The sequence below is a fragment of the Otolemur garnettii genome, unplaced genomic scaffold (assembly GCF_000181295.1).
Source record: "Otolemur garnettii isolate 467f Iridium unplaced genomic scaffold, OtoGar3 scaffold00017, whole genome shotgun sequence".
NCBI classification, from domain to species: Eukaryota; Metazoa; Chordata; class Mammalia; order Primates; family Galagidae; genus Otolemur; species Otolemur garnettii.
In genome coordinates this window covers 5,288,845-5,306,025 of record NW_003852412.1, presented here as the reverse complement: position 1 = coordinate 5,306,025, position 17,181 = coordinate 5,288,845, and the positions used below count along the sequence as shown (strand labels likewise).

Here is a 17,181-nt window from a genome sequence, read left to right as displayed (position 1 = left end):
AGACAGAGTCTTACTTTGTCACCCTTGGTAGAGTGCCATAGCGTCCTAGCTCACAGCAACCTCAAACTCCTGGGCTTAAGTGATTCTCCTGACTCAGCTTCTCAAGTAGCTAGGACTACAGGTGTCTGCCACAACACCCAGCAATTTTAAGAGATGATATCTCATTCTGGCTCAAGCTGGTCTCAAACAGCCTGTGAGCTCAGGCAATCCACCCATCTCGGCCTCCCAAGTACTAGGATTATAGGTGTGAGCCACGGCACCTGGCCAGTCTTTTTATTTTTAGCATAGACTGGGGCTTGCTTTTGGCTCAGGTTAGACTCAAAACTGAACTCAAGAAATCCACCCTCCTTTGCCTCCCAGAGTGGTAAGGATTACAGGCGGAAGCCAATGAGCCTGGCCAAGGTAGGATTTCTTACTTATTTATTTTTTGTAGAGACAGAGTCTCACCTTTATCGCCTTTAGTAGAGTGCCGTGGCATCACACAGCTCACAGCAACCTCCAACTCCTGGGTTTAGGTGATTCTCCTGCCTCAGCCTCCCGAGCAGCTGGGACTACTGGTGCCCGCCATAATGCCCAGCTATTTTTTTGTTGCAGTTTGGCCAGGGCTGTGTTTGAACCTGCCACCCTTGGTATAGGGGGCCGGCGTCCTACCCACTGAGCAACAGGTGCCACCCTTATTTATTTTTATTTTTTTTGAGACAGAGTCTTTGTCACACTTGGTAGAGTGCCATAGTGTCATAGCTCACAGCAACCTCAAACTCCACGGCTTAGTGATTCTCTTGTCTCAGCCTCCCAAGTATCTAGGACTACAGGTGCCCACCACAACACCTGGCTATTTTTTGTTGCAGTTGTCATTGTTGTTGAGCTGGCCCAGGATGGGTTTGAACCCACCAGCCCCTGTGTATGTGGGTGGTGCCCTAACTGCAGAGATACAGGAGCCTGAGCCCCAGGGAGGATTTCTTGAACTGAGGAGTTTGAGACTACCCTGGGTAACATAATGAGACTCTCATCTCTATTAAAAACTGAAAAAAAAAAAAAAAAAAAAAAGAATATACCTGTAGTCCCAGCTACTCAGGAGGCTGAGGTGGGAGGATCATTTGATCTCAGGAGTTTGAGGCTACAGTGAGATATGCTTATGACATTGCACCAGCTTGGATGACAGGGCAAGACTCTGTCTCAAAAAACAAAAAAAAAAACAAAAAAAAAAAGGATTTTTTTTGGAGGGGGGGACAAGAGTCTCACTTGGTAGAGGGCTGTGACATCACAGCTCACAGCAACCTCAAACTCTTGGGCTTAAAAAATTCTCTTGGGTGGCACCTATGGCTCAAAGGAGTAGGGTGCTGGCCCCATATACCAGAGGTGGCAGGTTCAAATCTGGCCAAAAACTGCAAAAAAAAAAAAAAGAATCTCTTGCCTCAGTCTCCCAAGTAGCTGGTAGTACAGGTGCCTGCCACAACACTGGGGAATTTTTGTTGGTTTTTTTTTTGGCTGCGGCTGGGTTTGAACCCACCACCTCCAGCATATGGGGCTGGCCCGCTACTCCTTTGAGCCAAAGGCGCTGCCTATTTTTGTTGTTTTATTTATTTTTTAATTTTTTTGGGGGGATAAGAGTCTCACTATGTCACCCTTGGTAGAGTGCTTTGGCATCACAGCTCACAGCAACCTCCAACTCTTGGGCTTAGGTGATTCTTTTGCCTCAGCCTCACGAGTAGCTGGGACTACAGCCACTTGCCATAATGCCTGGCCATTTTTTTGTTGCAGTTTTGCAGGGGCCGGGTTTGAACCTGCCACCCTTGGTATATGGGGCCGGTGCCCTACCAATTGAGCCACAGGCGCCACCCAGGTATTGTTGTTGTTTAGCAAGCCCAGGCCGGGTTCAAACCCACCAGGCCTGGTGTATGCGGCCAGTGCCCAAATCACTGAGCTATGGGTGCCAAGCCAGATTTTTTTTTTTTGAGACAGTGTCTCGCTTTTTCGCCCTCAGTAGAGTGCTATTGTCATAGCTCACAGCAACTTCAAAGTCTTGGGCTGAAGTGATTCTCTTCTTTCAATCTCCCAAGTAGCTGGGACTACATGCACCCAACACTACGCCTGGCTATTTTGGGGGGACAGGGTCTCAAACTTGCTCAGGCTGGTCTCAAACCCGTGAGCTCAGGCAATCCACCTGCCTTGGTCTCCCAGAATGTTAGTATTACAGGTGTGAGCTATCACACCTGGCCAAAGAAAAAAAGATTATTGTTTAATAAGTGATAAAGACTAAGTGACCCATAATCCTTAAGCTTAACATATAGTTTTTTTTTACAGACAGAGTCTCACTTTGTTGTGCTCAGTAGAGTGCCATGGGCTTAGGCCATTCTCTTGCCTCAGCCTCCTGAGCAGCTGGAACTACAGCGCCCACCACAACACCTGGCTATTTTTTTGTTGCAATTTGGCTGGGGCGGGTTCGAACCTGCCACCCTCAGTATATGGGGCCAGCACCCTACTCACTGAGCCATAGGTGCTGCCCAACATATAGTTTTTGTTTCATCAACTGATTCTTTGGGGCCATAGGAATGTTAAGGGATATATAAATGTAATAGTATTTAATTTGTATATTTCATAAACAATAAAAGTAGCTCCAAATTTCTTTTTTTGAGACAGAGTCTTCCTTTGTTGCCTTTGGTAGAATGCTATGGCGTCACAGCTCACAGCAACCTCAAACTCTTGGGCTGAAGCAATTCTTTTGCCTCAGCCTCCCGAGTAGCTGGGACTTACAGGTGCCCACCACAATGCCTGGCTATAGAGGCGGGAGTCTCACTCTGGCTCAGGCTGGTCTCGAACCTGTGAGCTCAGGCAATCCACCTGTCTCAGCCTCCCAGAGTGCTGGGATTATAGGCGTGAGCCACCACACCTGGCCAACTTCAGGTATTTTCAACTTCAACATAAAATACAATGTATTAAACTAAAATTTTAAGTAATAGCAATTCATTTTATTTCTACCAATGCTTGCCTTTACCTCAGTTGTCATAGAAAGAACGATGACCCATGGACACAAGAGAAGCACAGAAACAAGGTGGGATAAAGCTTGAAGACGTTTGGCTCCACCAACATCTATGGAGAGCTTTCTGGATGCTGTATGAAAACCAACTTTACAACACAAAGCCAGTACTAGCAACAATACTCCACCCTATGAGTAAAATTAGATAAGTCTCATTAGAAACACATGTAGTCCAATACTCAGTCCTCAAATGTATGATATTTGAAGAAACAGAACTAGTATGTTTTCCCCATATCCTAACTAATAGTTGATTAGTTAACTTTTTTTTTTTTTTTTTTGAGACAGAGCCTCAAGCTGTCCCCCTGGGAAGAGGGGCTGTGGCATCACAGCTCACAGCAACCTCCTGGGCTCAAGCAAGTCTCCTGCCTCAGCCTCCCAAGTAGCTGGGACCACAGGTGCCTGCCACAACATCCACTTATTTTTTGGTTGCAGCTGTAATTGTTTTTGGCAGGCCGGGGTGGATTCGAACCTCCACCTTAGGTGTATGTGGCTGGTGCCTTAGCCACTTGAGCCACAGGCGCCGAGCCAATTAGTTAACTATAAAATGGTAGATGATACTGTAAATTACTGATAACTGATTTTAAATGTTCTTTTATAATTATAGGTGCTGCAACTTTCGAAATCTTTTCATCCCCTTAGCAACAAAGAACATACCTTGTGATCTGCCACACCTAAGAAAGCAATGGCTGTATAAAGCATGTGAGTTAGAGCACTGTCATGATGTCCTTCAGCTAAGTGAGTTGGAGTAAAGGTAAAAATTGCAAAAATTAATTTCCTGAAACCTGAAATTTTAACTGCATTATTTTGGGTTGAGTCTAGACTGGTATGGGGGCAGGGGGCAAACCTGAATACCTTCATTAACATGTTTCCCTTAAAAACAAAACAATGTAACATTTAATTCCAGGACCTAATTTATCAACTGGAATTTCAATTGTTTTTTTCTAAAACAATTATAATAGTGCTCAAGATGAAGTTGCTACATTTCAGTAGTTAAGTTCCAAAAGGCATATGCATATGTACTATTAAGTAGTTCAAAGGGACAAAAGTAATGGATCTCCTTGGACCATTCCTGGCCAGTGAAATTGAGGTTGTTCATTTCAAGTGACACATAAAATCAGTCCTAAACCTGTCTTCTAAGTCACTGACCACATAAACTTCAAGAAAGGAAGCAAGCAGGAAGTAAAAGAAAGTGGGGTGGGAAATAGAGGTTTTATAAGCAACTCTAAACTTTTTCTTTTCTTTTTTTTTTTGAGACAGAGTCTCACTTTGTGGCCCTTTGTAGAGTGCCATGGTGTCATAGCCCTCCAGCTCTTGGGCTTAGGTAGTTCTCTTGCCTCAGCCTCCTGAGTAGCTGGGACTACAGGCCCCGGCCACAATGCCCACCAATTTTGTTTGTTTGTTTGCTGTTTTTGGCCAGGGCTGGGTATGAACTCGCCACCTCTGGTATATGGGGCTGGCACCCTACTCCTTTAAACCACAGGTACCACCCATACCCACCAATTTTTTTGTTGCAATTTGGCCATGGCTGGGTTCAAACCCGCCACCCTCGGTATATGGGGCTGGAGCCCTACTCACTGAGCCACAGGGCTTCCCTCCCTGCCTCCCCACGGTTTTTGGCTGGGGCCGTGGTTTGAACCCACCTCCTTCAGTATATGGGGGCCGGTGCCCTACTCCCTGAGCCATAGGCATAGCCCAACTCTAAGCTTTTTCAAAATCATGCTCCCCTCTCTCTTTGTAACAAAGTAAATTATTATTAATTTACTAATAAGTTTTATGGCAGTGATCACCTAGAACAATCAGAACTGGTGCTTCAGGTTCTACTGAATAGAGTGGGTAAAGGTGTGTGGATAGGAAAGTACAAGGCTTATCTTTAGAGTAAAATGAGTAATCATATTTGCCTGGAAAGTTGGATTTATATGAGAGAAGAATGGAGGCTGAAGTATAAATAATTTAGAGGTTGGCTCAGCACCCGTAGCACAGTGGTTATGGTGCCAGCCACATACATTGAGGGTGGTGGGTTCAAAATCTGCCCAGGCCAGCTAAACAATGAATGAAAAAAAAAAAGAACAAATTTAGAGCAAAAGGATGAATACCAGGTAAAATAATTTGAAGTTTTTCTTTTAGGTAAAGTTTCTTCATTTATAAACATTTAAATTGAAATTATAATGGAGCAAAAATTATGCTGAGTAGCAAATCATCTATTTATGTTTAAACACCAAAACATTATACTTTTTTTTTTTTTTTTTTTTTTTGAGACAGAGTCTCCCTATGTTGCCCTGGGTAGAGTGCCATGGTATCACAGTTCACAGCAACCTCAAACTCTTGGGCTTAAGCTGTTCTCTTGCCTCAGCCTCCCAAGTAGCTAGGATTACAGGAATCCACCACAATGCCTGGCTATTTTTTATTGCAGTTGTCATTGTTGTTTAGTTGGTCTGGGCTGGGTTTGAACTCACCAGCCTTGGTGTATGTGGCTGGCGCTATAACCACTGTGCTGTGGGCGCTAAGCCAAAACATTCTAAAATATCCTTTCAATGTCCCTAAATTTCTGAAAACCTAGGGACTATAGAAGATACTGAAATGCAATAAAATACTTAACTCAGAATGGATTTGTTCATTATTTGAATACTGATCTAGAACATCTATATTCATCTGAAAGTTTTATTCATCACTAATCAGTTAAGTTCATTTATTCTTTTTCCCATTCTGCCAGCCTTCCATTTTTTTGTAAGACTTTAAGTTACTCCCTCATATACTGCAAAAGGATACGGTGTTCAGCCATTTTAGCCATGAGATCATCATTATCGAAAAGCAATAAACAGATCACAGCAATAATGAAAAAAGCAGCCCCCCTTGTCTGAAAATAAAGAAAATAACATTAACGATGACTTTTTCAAGGGCTGATTTTTAAGATAACTATACAAACACTAAAGAAAAGCATTTTTTCCAAATAAATATTTAAAGAAAAAGAACATCTGATGATACATAAATTATAATGTTAACAGTAAGATATAAAAGAGATCTAACAAATTTTGCAGAGTATTTTAAGCACATTTAAGACATAATATTAATAATTTAAATTAATCGACCTGCTAACATGGCTAGGTGTGTTACTATGAACAAACTGTTACTATTTATAGAACTAACCTTCCTAAATCTTATTTTACTTCTGGTTGAAAAGCCCAAGCTAAAGTAGCTGAAGGATAATTAGTAGGAATTTATTTTACTCTACAATGTGTGAGAGTTAGAGAATATTCCAATTACTACTTCTCTATAGGGAAAAAGTATCAAGAATATTAAAGTCAGACCTCTATCTCTACCCCTAATAGTAAAAAAGAAAAGAAAAGAAAATTATCAATCGAGCTAGGCACAGTGGCTAATGCTTATAATCTCAGCACACTGGGAAGCTAAGGTGGGAGGACAGCTTGAGGCCAGGAGTTTGAGACTAGCCTGGACAACATAGTAAGACCTGTCTCAAAAATTGGCCAGGCACAGTGTCTCACACCTGTAATCCTACCATTCTGGGAGGCCAAGGTAGGTGGATTGCTTTAGTTCATAAGTTTGAGACCAGCCTGTGGAAAAGCGAGACCCCATCTCTACTAAAAATAGAAAAACTGAGGTAGGAGTATCACTTGAGCCTGGGTTTAAAGTTGTTGTGACCTATGATGCCAGGGTACCCTACCCCAGGGCAACAGCTTGAGATTCTGTCTCAAAACAAAAACAAAAAATTTTTTTTCTCCAGTTTTAAATTTCTAAAGTTAAAAAAAAAAAATTTCTTAAGTTTTCATTGAGTTATGATATAGTAACATAAGCAATACTCAAATAGAGAATATAATTTAATCTTTTGTTAACAAAGAGGGCAACTGAGAATTTCATAATGCTCAGTGTCATAACTAACAAAAAAAAGCATAGAATCTTGGACAGATGCCCTGATTCATTTCTTTTCTTTTTTGAGACAGAGTCTCACTCTGGCACCCTGAGTAGAGTGCCATGGCATCATAGCTCACAGCAATCTCAAGCTCTTGGGCTCAAGAGATCCTCTTGCCTTGGTTTTTCTATTTTTAGTAGAGATGGGGTCTTACTCTTGCTGACGCCAGTCTCAGATTCGTGAGCTCAATGGATCCTCCAACCTCAGCCTCCCAGAGTGCTAGGATTACAGGCATGAGCCAATGAGCCTGTCCTCCTGATTCATTTCTAATATTAACTGGAAGATAAGTAAGATGTATATTCTCATTTCTGATTATTAATGCAGCCAAAGTTTTTTCTTTTCATTTTTTTAAAAAATTCTTTTAGTCTTTTGTTTTGGAGACAAGAGGCTATTGCCCTGATTAGAGTACTGTTGGTTCAAGTGATCCTCTTGCCTCTGCCTCCCAACTAGCTGGGACTACAGGTGTGCACCACCATGCCTAGCTAATTTTTCTATTTTTAGTAGAGATGGAGCCTCCCTCTTGCTCACGGTGTTCTTGAACTCCTGAGCTCAAGGGATCTAAGGGATCTTCCTGCCGTGGCCTCCCAGAGTTCTAGGATTATAGGTGTGAGCCACCTTACGAAGCCCTGGCTAATTTAACAAATTTTCTGGTAGAGATGTGATCTTGCTATGTCATCCAGGTTGGTTCAAACTCCTGGCCTTGAGTGATGCTCCTGCCTTGGCCTCCCAAAGTGCTAAGATTATAGGCATGAGCCACCATGCCTCACTTCCCGCATTCTTACTGCTTTGGATGCTATTTTACACTTACACTTTCAATTTCCAAGTAACTGATAATGAAAAATTATACCTTTGCTGGTCCTCCTCCGGAACTGGTGAACAAAACGCTGAGTAGCGAGATGACAACAATATCACTATGTTCAAATAGCAGCAAAGTCCTACAAAAATAAAACATTACTGATGAAATTTATCTCTATCAAGAAGCATGAATTCAAATCAAAGTAGAGAAAAGAAAATAAATACCAGTGTAGAGTCATGTGCTGGATAATGATGTTTCAGTCAATAGCAGACCACGTGTAAGGAGGTGGTCCCATAAGCTGATAATGTAGTTGAAAAATTCCAATTGCCTAGTGACATCCCAGCTGTCGTAACATCATACTATAATGCACTACATTTTGGGATGATACAGGTGTAAACAAACCTACTGAGCAGTTGTATAAAGGTATAGTACATATAATAATGCACAATATTTGATAATGATAATACACAATATGTTGGGCTGGACATGGTTGCTCACACCTGTAATCCTAGCACTATGGGAGATGAGGTAGGAGGATCCCTTGAGCTCAGGAGTTCGAGACCAGCCTGAGCAAGAGGGAGACCCCATCTCTACTAAAAATAGAAAAATTAGGGAGGCGCCTGTGGCTCAGTGAGTAGGGCGCTGGCCCCATATACCGAGGGTGGCGGGTTCAAACCCAGCTCCGGCCAAACTGCAACAAAAAGTAGCCGGGTGTTGTGGCGGGCGCCTGTAGTCCCAGCTACTTGAGAGGCTGAGGCAGAAGAATCGCCTAAGCCCAGGAGTTGGAGGTTGCTGGAGCGACTCCACTGCACTCTACTGAGGGCAAAAAAGTGAGACTCTGTCTCTACAAAAAAAAAAAAAAAAAAAAAAAAAATAGAAAAATTAGCTGAGCATTGTGGTAGGTGCCTGTAGTCCCATCTCCTCTGGAGGCTAAGTCAAAAGGATCAATTCAGTCCAGGAGTTTGAGGTTACTGTGAACTAGGCAGACACTCTAGCCTGGGGGAAGAGAGTGAGACTCTGTCTCAAAAAAAGAAGAGATAAAATAAACGACTATGTTATAGCACTTACTATGCTTTTTATTGTTATTTTAGAATGTATTCCTTCTACTTATAAATAAAATTAGCTGTAAAACAGCCTCAGGCAGGTCCTTTAGAGGTCTCCAGAAGGACCTGCCTGTTACGTCATTATAACATATCACTTATAATCACAGATGACAGCTTTGTGCGTGTTATTACTCCTGAAGCCTTCCCAGTGGAAAAGATGAGGTAGGAGACAATGACAGTGATGATTCTGACCCTGTGTAGGCCTCCGCTAACATGTATTGTTTCTGTCTTTAACAAAAAAGTTTAAAAATTAAAAAAAAAAGTTTGGCCAGGTGTGGTGGTCCACTCCTGTAAAACTCTGGGAGGCTGAGGCAGGTGGACTGCTTGAATTCAGGAGTTTGAGACCAGCCTGAGCAAGAGTGAGGTGCTGTCTCTACTAAAATAGAAGAACAAGGATGGCACCTGTGGCTCAAGGAGCAGGGCACTGGCCCCCTATACTGGAAGTGGTGGGTTAAAACCCAGCCCCAGACAAAAACTGCAACAAAAATAAAAAAAGAAAAAGAAAAACTAGCTGGGCATTGTGACAAGCACCTGTAGTTCCAGTTGCTCAGGAGGCTGAGGCAAGAGGATCACTTGAACCCAAGAGTTTGAGGTTGCTGTCAGCTATGACACCATGGTATGTCAGCTATGAGACATAACCATGGTATGTTGCTGTGAGCTGTGATGCCACAGGACAACAGAGTGAGACTCCAAATTAAAAAAAAAAAAAGTTATAAGGCAATGTATGGCATGCTAAGATTAATTTATTATTGAAGAAAATAGGTGGGAAGAGATTAAAAAAAGAACACTATTTTTTAATATATTTAGTGTAGCCTAAGTGCACAGTGTTTATAAAGTCTACAGCAGTGAACAATAATGTCCCTAGGACTGCACATTCTCTCACCACTCACTGTCTCACTCATAGCCACTTCCAGTCCCACAAGCTCTGGTCATAGTAAGTGCCCTGTTCAAGTGTACCAATTTTTATCTTTTATATTGTATTTTTTACTGTGCCTTTTTAATGTTTACATATGTTACATACACAACAGCTTAACCATTGTATTACAATTGCCTACAGTACTCAGTATAGTAACATGCCATGTAAGTTTTTAGCCCAGGATCCACAGGTTATCCCATGTTGTCTAGGTGTGCAGTAGGCTGTATACCATATAGGTTTGTGTAAGCACACTTTGTGATGTCTGTACAAGCATGAAATTGCCTAATGATGAATTTCATTTTTTTTTGGAGACAAAGTCTCACCATGTTGCCCTCGGTAGAGTGCCATGGTATCATATAGCTAACAGCAACCTCAAGCTCTTGGGCTTCAGTGATTCTCTTGCCTCAGCCTCCCAAGTAGCTGGGACTACAGGCACCCACCACAAGGCCTGGCTATTTTTTTTGTTGCAGTTGTCATTGTGGCTTTAGCTGGCCCGGGCTGGGTTCGAACCCACCAGCTTCAGTGTATGTGGCCAGCATCATAACCACTGAGCTATGGGTGCCACCCATACATTTTTCTTTCTTTCTTTTTTTTTTTTTTTTTGAGGCAGAGTCTCACTTTGTATCCTTCAGTAGAGTGCCACTGAGTCACAGCAACCTCAAACTCTTGGTCTTAAGTGACTCTCTTGCTTCAGCTTCCCAAGTAGCTAGGACTACAGGCGCCTGCCACAACACTTGGATATTTTTTTAGAGGCAAGGTCTTACTCTGGTCTCGAATTCATGAGCTCAGGCAATCCACCCACCTCGGCCTCCCACTGTGCCCAGCCCCATACATTTTTTATTTTTCCTCTTTACCCAAAAATCTGCAGTGAGAACACATCAGTGATCACTTTAATTCTATTAACATTTGGAAGAATATAATTTGATAAAATAAGTATATCAACAATGCAATACTATCCTAAAGTAAGACGGGCAATGAAATACCAAAGAAATCTCTCCAATGGAGAAAATGCGTAATCATCTTAGTAAAATAATGAGCAGCAGTGCTGGGGTTGTAAGGGATTGTAAGGACAGGAAATATGGCTCGGGCCTATGGCTCAAGCGGCTAAGGCGCCAGCCACATACACCTAAGGTGGTGGGTTCGAATCCCCAGCCCGGGCCCGCCAAACAACGATGGCTGCAGCCAAAAAATAGCCAGGCGCTGTGGCAGGTGCCTGTAGTCCCAGCTACTTGGGAGGCGGAGGCAGGAGACTCGCTTGAGCCCAGGACTTGGAGGTTGCTGTGAGAGTGATGCCATGGCACTCTACCCAGGGGGATAGCTTGAGGCTCCGTCTCAAAAAAAAAAAAGGACAGGAAATATGACTGAATAAGGACTAAAGTAATATTTAAGTCTTTATCCCTTCCCTCCCTATCCTAACATCCAGGGACAGTGATTTAGTAATATACCTCAAACATAATTTCTTTTTCTTTTCTTTCTTTTTTTTTTTTTGAGACAGAGTCTTACCTTGTCACCCTCATTAGGGGTGCTGTGGCATCATAGCTCATAACAACCTCAAACTCTTCGGCTGAAGTGATTCTCTTGCCTCAGCCTCCCAAGTAGCTGGGACTGTAGGTGCCTGCCACAATGCCCGGCTAGTTTTTCTATTTTTAGTAGAGATAGCCCTTCACTCTTGCTCAGCCTGGTCTCCAACTCCTAAGCTCAAGCAATCTACCTGCATCAGCCTCCTATAGTGCTAAGATTACAGGCTATGTCTCTGTGCCCAGCCTGTCTTTTTTTAAAAATTCTTTTTTAATATTTATTTACTTATTTATTTTAATTTACTTATTAAAATTTACTTATTTCAATTTACTTATTAAAAAATTTTACTTTTTTTAAAAATCTTTTTTAATATTTATTTACTTATTTATTGTTTTTCTTATTGGTTGACTTTATTCACCATTTCAGACCTTTTAGCTTCTCAGCTGCTGAAAAGGGATGACTAAAAATGTTTTTAAAAAGCCACTTACATGAAAAATTTTCTGAAATTCTTTGGATTCTATGACAAATCATGAATAAATACATTAATAGTAGACACTAAACAACGAGTCCACAAACTGAACAGTTTCTCCCCACCCCGGCCCATTTGTTGAATTATATCTAATGCTATTAAAGTGATAAAAGCATTTATACAAATAAACATTTGACATAAAATAAAGAACACAGTTAATATTCAAAATGAAGAAATATGAATAGGGTTGCATCTATGGCTCAAAGGAGTAGGTTGCCGGCCCCATATACTGGAGGTGGTGGGTTCAAACCTGGCCCTGGCCAAAAAAAAAAAAAAAAAAAAAAAAACTGCAAAAAAAAAGAAATATGAACAAACATTCAAAATATGCATTTTTGTTTACCTTAGTGGTCCACAAAGAGTAAGGCCAAAAAACCACAAGAGCGAAATGATACACCCAGCAATTGCATGTTTAACTATTTTGATCCACTACAAATGGAAACAAACAAAATTAAGAATTTCAGTAACATGTTTTGCTAAAATCTCAATCTTAAATAACATATACAGGGAAAAATAATAATGGCAATGAATATTTTAAAGGTGAAATAATTACATATCTTGACATTAAATAGAAAATGTTAAGATCTTTTGAATAATTATAGATTTACAAGACACTGTTCTGTTTTCCATTATCTACAGTTTTTTTTTTTTTCCATTTCTCACTATTTTCCTAGGAATTTTTATACTTTAGTCTTTAAATTCTTTCCCATTGTGGATCTTTAGTGCTCCTGTATTTGAAAAAAGAGTAAAAAATATAAGATGGGGCTTAAATATTAATCTTATTTTTAAAAATATTCTTGGGCTGTAAAGCAGAAGTACTTAAAATCTGCCATTCTAATTAAAAAAAAAATCAAAGTGTAGTTTTCTAAGTAGTGGCATAAAGCAAACATGTAGTAGGGTGTAATTGCTGTCCAAAGAATGATAATGTGAGATAATTATGCAAAATGTAGGACATATGTAGCATGAAGTCCATCAGCTGTTTAAAGGTGAAAATGACAATAAGTGTGATGTGTTACACCCTAATATGTATGGCATACTTATTACATGCCAGCCACTATTCTAAGAAATTCTTATGCATTATTTACTCTTCATAGCTCCATTTTAAGGTGATCCAATTAAGTTAAAGAGAAATTAAGTTACTATAACTTGCCCAGAGTAAGGCTCAGTAAGTAGGATGATGGAACATAAATCTGTCTGACTCCAGAGGCCTTTGACTCTTAATCCCTTTGCTTTATTGGCCTTGTAGTCACATTTGTACTAGGCTCTTGGGCATGGCTTCATGTCTGATTTGTATACTTTCAGAATATTAAAGAAAAACATGACATAATTGCTTTCAGTATTTTTTACCCTTTTCTATATTTTTAAACATTCCATTATCTTAGCACTTTATATTTCTTGAAGCCTCTATTCTAAAAAGACACGTGAAGAGTCAGTTAACTCTAGAAAAGTTCTACTGTGTCCTTAAATTGAGCACTGTATCCTCATTCACTAAATGGGAAGCTGCTGGGAATAAAGGATTGTGCAAAAGCTTTACCTGATGTTTGGAAATAGTTTTGCCAGATGAAAATGGCTTTTGAAACAAAACCATAAAAAATGCAGTCCTGTAAATATTGAAACATTAATATATTAATACTAGTCAACATTAAATACATGATAGTTTAAAGTAAAGACATTTATTTTATTTTACTTATTTAGGGACAGAGTCTCAAGCTGTCACCCTGGGTAGAGTGCCATAGTGTCACAGCTCACAGCAACCTCCGACTCTTGGGCATAAGCGATTCTTTTACCTCAGTCTCCCAATAGGAGAGACTGGGACTACAGGCGCCCGCCACAAGGCCTGGCTATTTTTTTTGGTTGTAATTGTTATTGCTGTTTGGCAGGCCTGGGCTGGATTTGAACCTGCTACCTCTGGTGTGTGTGGCTGGCGCCCTAGCCTCTTGAGCTACAGGCGTCGAGCCAAAGCATTTATTTTATTTTAAACATATATACTAGATCTTGAAAGATATGTTAGCCTCTAAACCAGAAATCATACTGGAGAACTGTATTTTATTTTATTTTAACCTTTTTTTTGAGACAGAGTATCACTGTGTTGCCCTGGGTAGAGTGCTGTGGCGTCATAGCTCACAGCAACCTCAAACTCATGGGCTTAAGCGATTCTCTTGCCTCAGCCTCCCCAAATAGCTGGGACTAAAGACATAATGCCCAGCTATTTTTTGTTGCAGTTGTCGTTGTTTAGCTGGCCCAGGCTGGGTTCGAATCCGCCAGCCTCGGTGTATGTGGCTGGCGCCATAACTACTGTGCTACAGGTGCCCAGCCTTTATTTTATTTTATTTATTTAGAAAGAGTTCTTACCACGTCACTTTCTATACAGTGCCATCGTGTCACAGCTCACAGCAACCTCAAACTCTTGGGCTTAAGCCAGCGGTTCTCAACCTGTGGGTCGTGACCCACAGGAACTGTATTAAAGGGCTGTGGCATTAGGAAGGTTGAGAACTTCCTTAAGTTCTTAAGGCTTAAGCCATTCTCTTGCCTCAGCTTCCCAGGTAGCTGGGACTACAGGCGCCTGCAACAATGCCCACCTGTTTTTTGTTGCAGTTGTCATTGTTTAGCTGGCCTGGGCTGGGTTTGAACCTGCCAACCTTGGTGTATGTGGCTGGCGCCATAACCAATGTGCTAGGGCACCCAGCCTGGAGAACTATATATATATATATATTTTGAGAACTATATTTTAATAAGGCTCCCACTGCAACATTTTGGGAACTTTTCTTTTGTTATTTATTTTATAATTCTATTTTTTAGAGATAGGATCTTGCTCTAATACTCAGGCTGAGTGCAGGATCCTGATCATAGTTCACTGTAACCTTGAATTTCTACCTCCTGACTCAGCCTCCGAGGAGCTGAGATTAAAGGTGTACGTGTGACCATGTTCAACTAATTTTTAAATTTTTGGTAGAGACCAAGTCACAGTATGTTGCCCAGGCTGGTCCAAATTCCTAGCCTCAAGCAATAATCCTGCCTTGGCCTCCTAAAGTACTGGGATTACAGGATGAAGCCACTGTTCCCTGGCCAGAACTCCACCTTGTAATTGTCTTCAGAATTAGTTCATAAGTCACAAAAATAGTTTCAATATTTTTTTAATATCTTGAAATACCAGAGAAAACAATTCTTATCTTCTCTAAAATTCAGTAATTGTACATTCCGAAATAATATAATAAAATGAAGAAAATCCTAAACATGTTCCTACTTTCACACTAATAAAACACTTATTTAAAAATGTATACATTGGCTAGGCGCCCGTAGCTCAAGCTGCTAAGGCGCCAGTCACATACACCAGAGCTGGCGGGTTCGAATTCAGCCCAGGCCTGCTAAACAACGACAACTACAACCAAAAAATAGCTGGGCATTGTGGCAGGCGCCTGTAGTCCCAGCTACTTGGGAGGCTGAGGCAAGAGAATCGCTTAATCCCAGGAGTTGGAGGTTGCCGTGAGCTGTGACGCCACGGCACTCTACCTAGGGTGACAGATTGGGACTCTGTCTCAAAAAAAAAAAAAAATGTATACAGGCCTGGCATCTATAGCTCAGGGGTTAGGGCACTGGCCACATGCATCAGGGCTGGTGGGTTCTAACCTGCCCAGGGCCTGCTAAACAACAATGACAAAAAAAATAGCTGGGCGTGTGATGGGCACCTGTAGTTCCAGCTACCTGGGAGGCTGAGGCAAGAGAATCGCTTAAGCCCAAGAGTTTGAGGTTGCTATGAGCTGTGACACTACAGCACTCAACCAAGGGTGACACAGTGAGACTCTATCTCCAAAAAAAAAAAAAGTATACATCTGGTGCTTAAAATTTCCTAGTCAAGAATCTTTTCCTGACTCAGCATTTATAGATCAATGGTTAGGGTGCCAGCCACATACACCAGGGCTGGCTGTTCAAACCAGGCCTGCTGAGCAAACAATGACAACAACAACAAAATAATAGCCAGGTATTGTGGTGGGTGCCTGTAGGCTGAGGTAAGAGAACTGCTTAAGCCCAGGAGTTTGAAGTTGCCATAAGCTGTGATGCCACAGCATTCTACTGAGGGTGACCTTGATGCCACAGCATTCTACCGAGGGTGACCTAAGTGAAACTCTGTCTCAAAAAAAAAAAAAAAACAAAAGAAAAAGAAAAAATTTTTCCCAAATTACCAAAATAACAATCCCAATAGCCTGTAACAGATTTGTATTAACACAGAAGGTGTTTACTATCAATTTCAAGGCCCAGAAATCTTTGTTTAGCATGAAATGGTTTATTACATATAGAATATATAATGTTTATACTTAATGTATAAGGTCCTTAATGTATAAGGACCCTGTACTGTGAGGGGATTATGTAGTGTACACAGGCTAGCATGGTTTAATTTAGATATTAAGAAATATCTGTGCCAAGACAAGCCTCAGGTAACATTCTGCACCTGCTTGCAGAATGGACTATATCCATGAAGTAGTCTGGGAATCCCCAGGGTCTGGGAGAGCCTTTTAGAGAACAGGCAAGATCTAAACCACTTTCATGGAAATACCAAAATATTATCTGCTTCTCTCTCTTATTCTCTCAGAAGTGTACAACAAAGTTTTTCAGAGGCTAGATAATATAAGATATTTCAACAGGTTGAATGCTGGAGCAGATATGAGAACTTTGCTGACCTCTATTAGGTCAGATATTAAAAGAAACTTACAAAAATTCCATTAACACAAACTATAGTCTATGTTTTGGTATGTAACTGGAGGACAACAACCCCCTTTCTTATGTCTCTTTATACTCTAACCTTTAAGTTTTTTTACATTTAAAAAAGGTTATCTAATACTTATCAAGAGAAATAAATTGCACAAAAAATTCAATATAATTTTCCTAAAGATAGTTTAAATGGATTTTCAAAGAAATAAAACAATTAAGAAAAAAGCCCATTTATACTCACCCAAGTTTTAATATAAAAATGAACTGAACAACATGAACTACTTTTAGGAGATCATATGATTCAAATAGTCCCACAGCTTTCAAAAATTTAGTGAAACATAGTAACACAATATATTTTGTTAACCTGAAAAATAAAAACATACAAATTTTAGTATCAATGAAATCACATGGAACCCATTAAAATCACATGGAACCCATTAATCTCTATTTTTTTCTTATATAAATAATAGAGTTTATTACCAGTAACCACAGAAATAAACCAAAAAAGAGAATAGTAAAAAAATTCCTGAACAATTCACCATTCACATAACTACTGCTAACTCTTTGGCATATATACTTCTGTTTTCATTCTTTCTTTTTTTTTTCTTCCATAATTTTGACCCCTAAATTTCCTCTTTTTTTTTTTTTAGAGA

At 40.5% G+C, this 17,181-nt stretch overlaps 1 protein-coding gene across 2 annotated transcripts in view; it reads right to left on the bottom strand.

The window, feature by feature from the left end:
- Positions 1-17,181, bottom strand: part of SLC30A5 (solute carrier family 30 member 5) — a 43,220-nt gene that overhangs the window by 17,158 nt on the left and 8,881 nt on the right. Inside the window, exons 2-8 of one of the 2 annotated variants that reach the window (XM_003785883.3) lie at positions 16,770-16,892; positions 13,356-13,422; positions 12,165-12,250; positions 7,810-7,897; positions 5,804-5,891; positions 3,692-3,768; positions 2,996-3,166 (exon numbers count right to left, since the gene is read on the bottom strand). In XM_003785883.3, coding sequence (XP_003785931.1) covers positions 2,996-3,166; positions 3,692-3,768; positions 5,804-5,891; positions 7,810-7,897; positions 12,165-12,250; positions 13,356-13,422; positions 16,770-16,892 — 700 coding nt within the window. The remainder of the gene's footprint in view (positions 1-2,995; positions 3,167-3,691; positions 3,769-5,803; positions 5,892-7,809; positions 7,898-12,164; positions 12,251-13,355; positions 13,423-16,769; positions 16,893-17,181) is intronic. The other variant, XM_023510896.1, reaches the window with a different exon arrangement.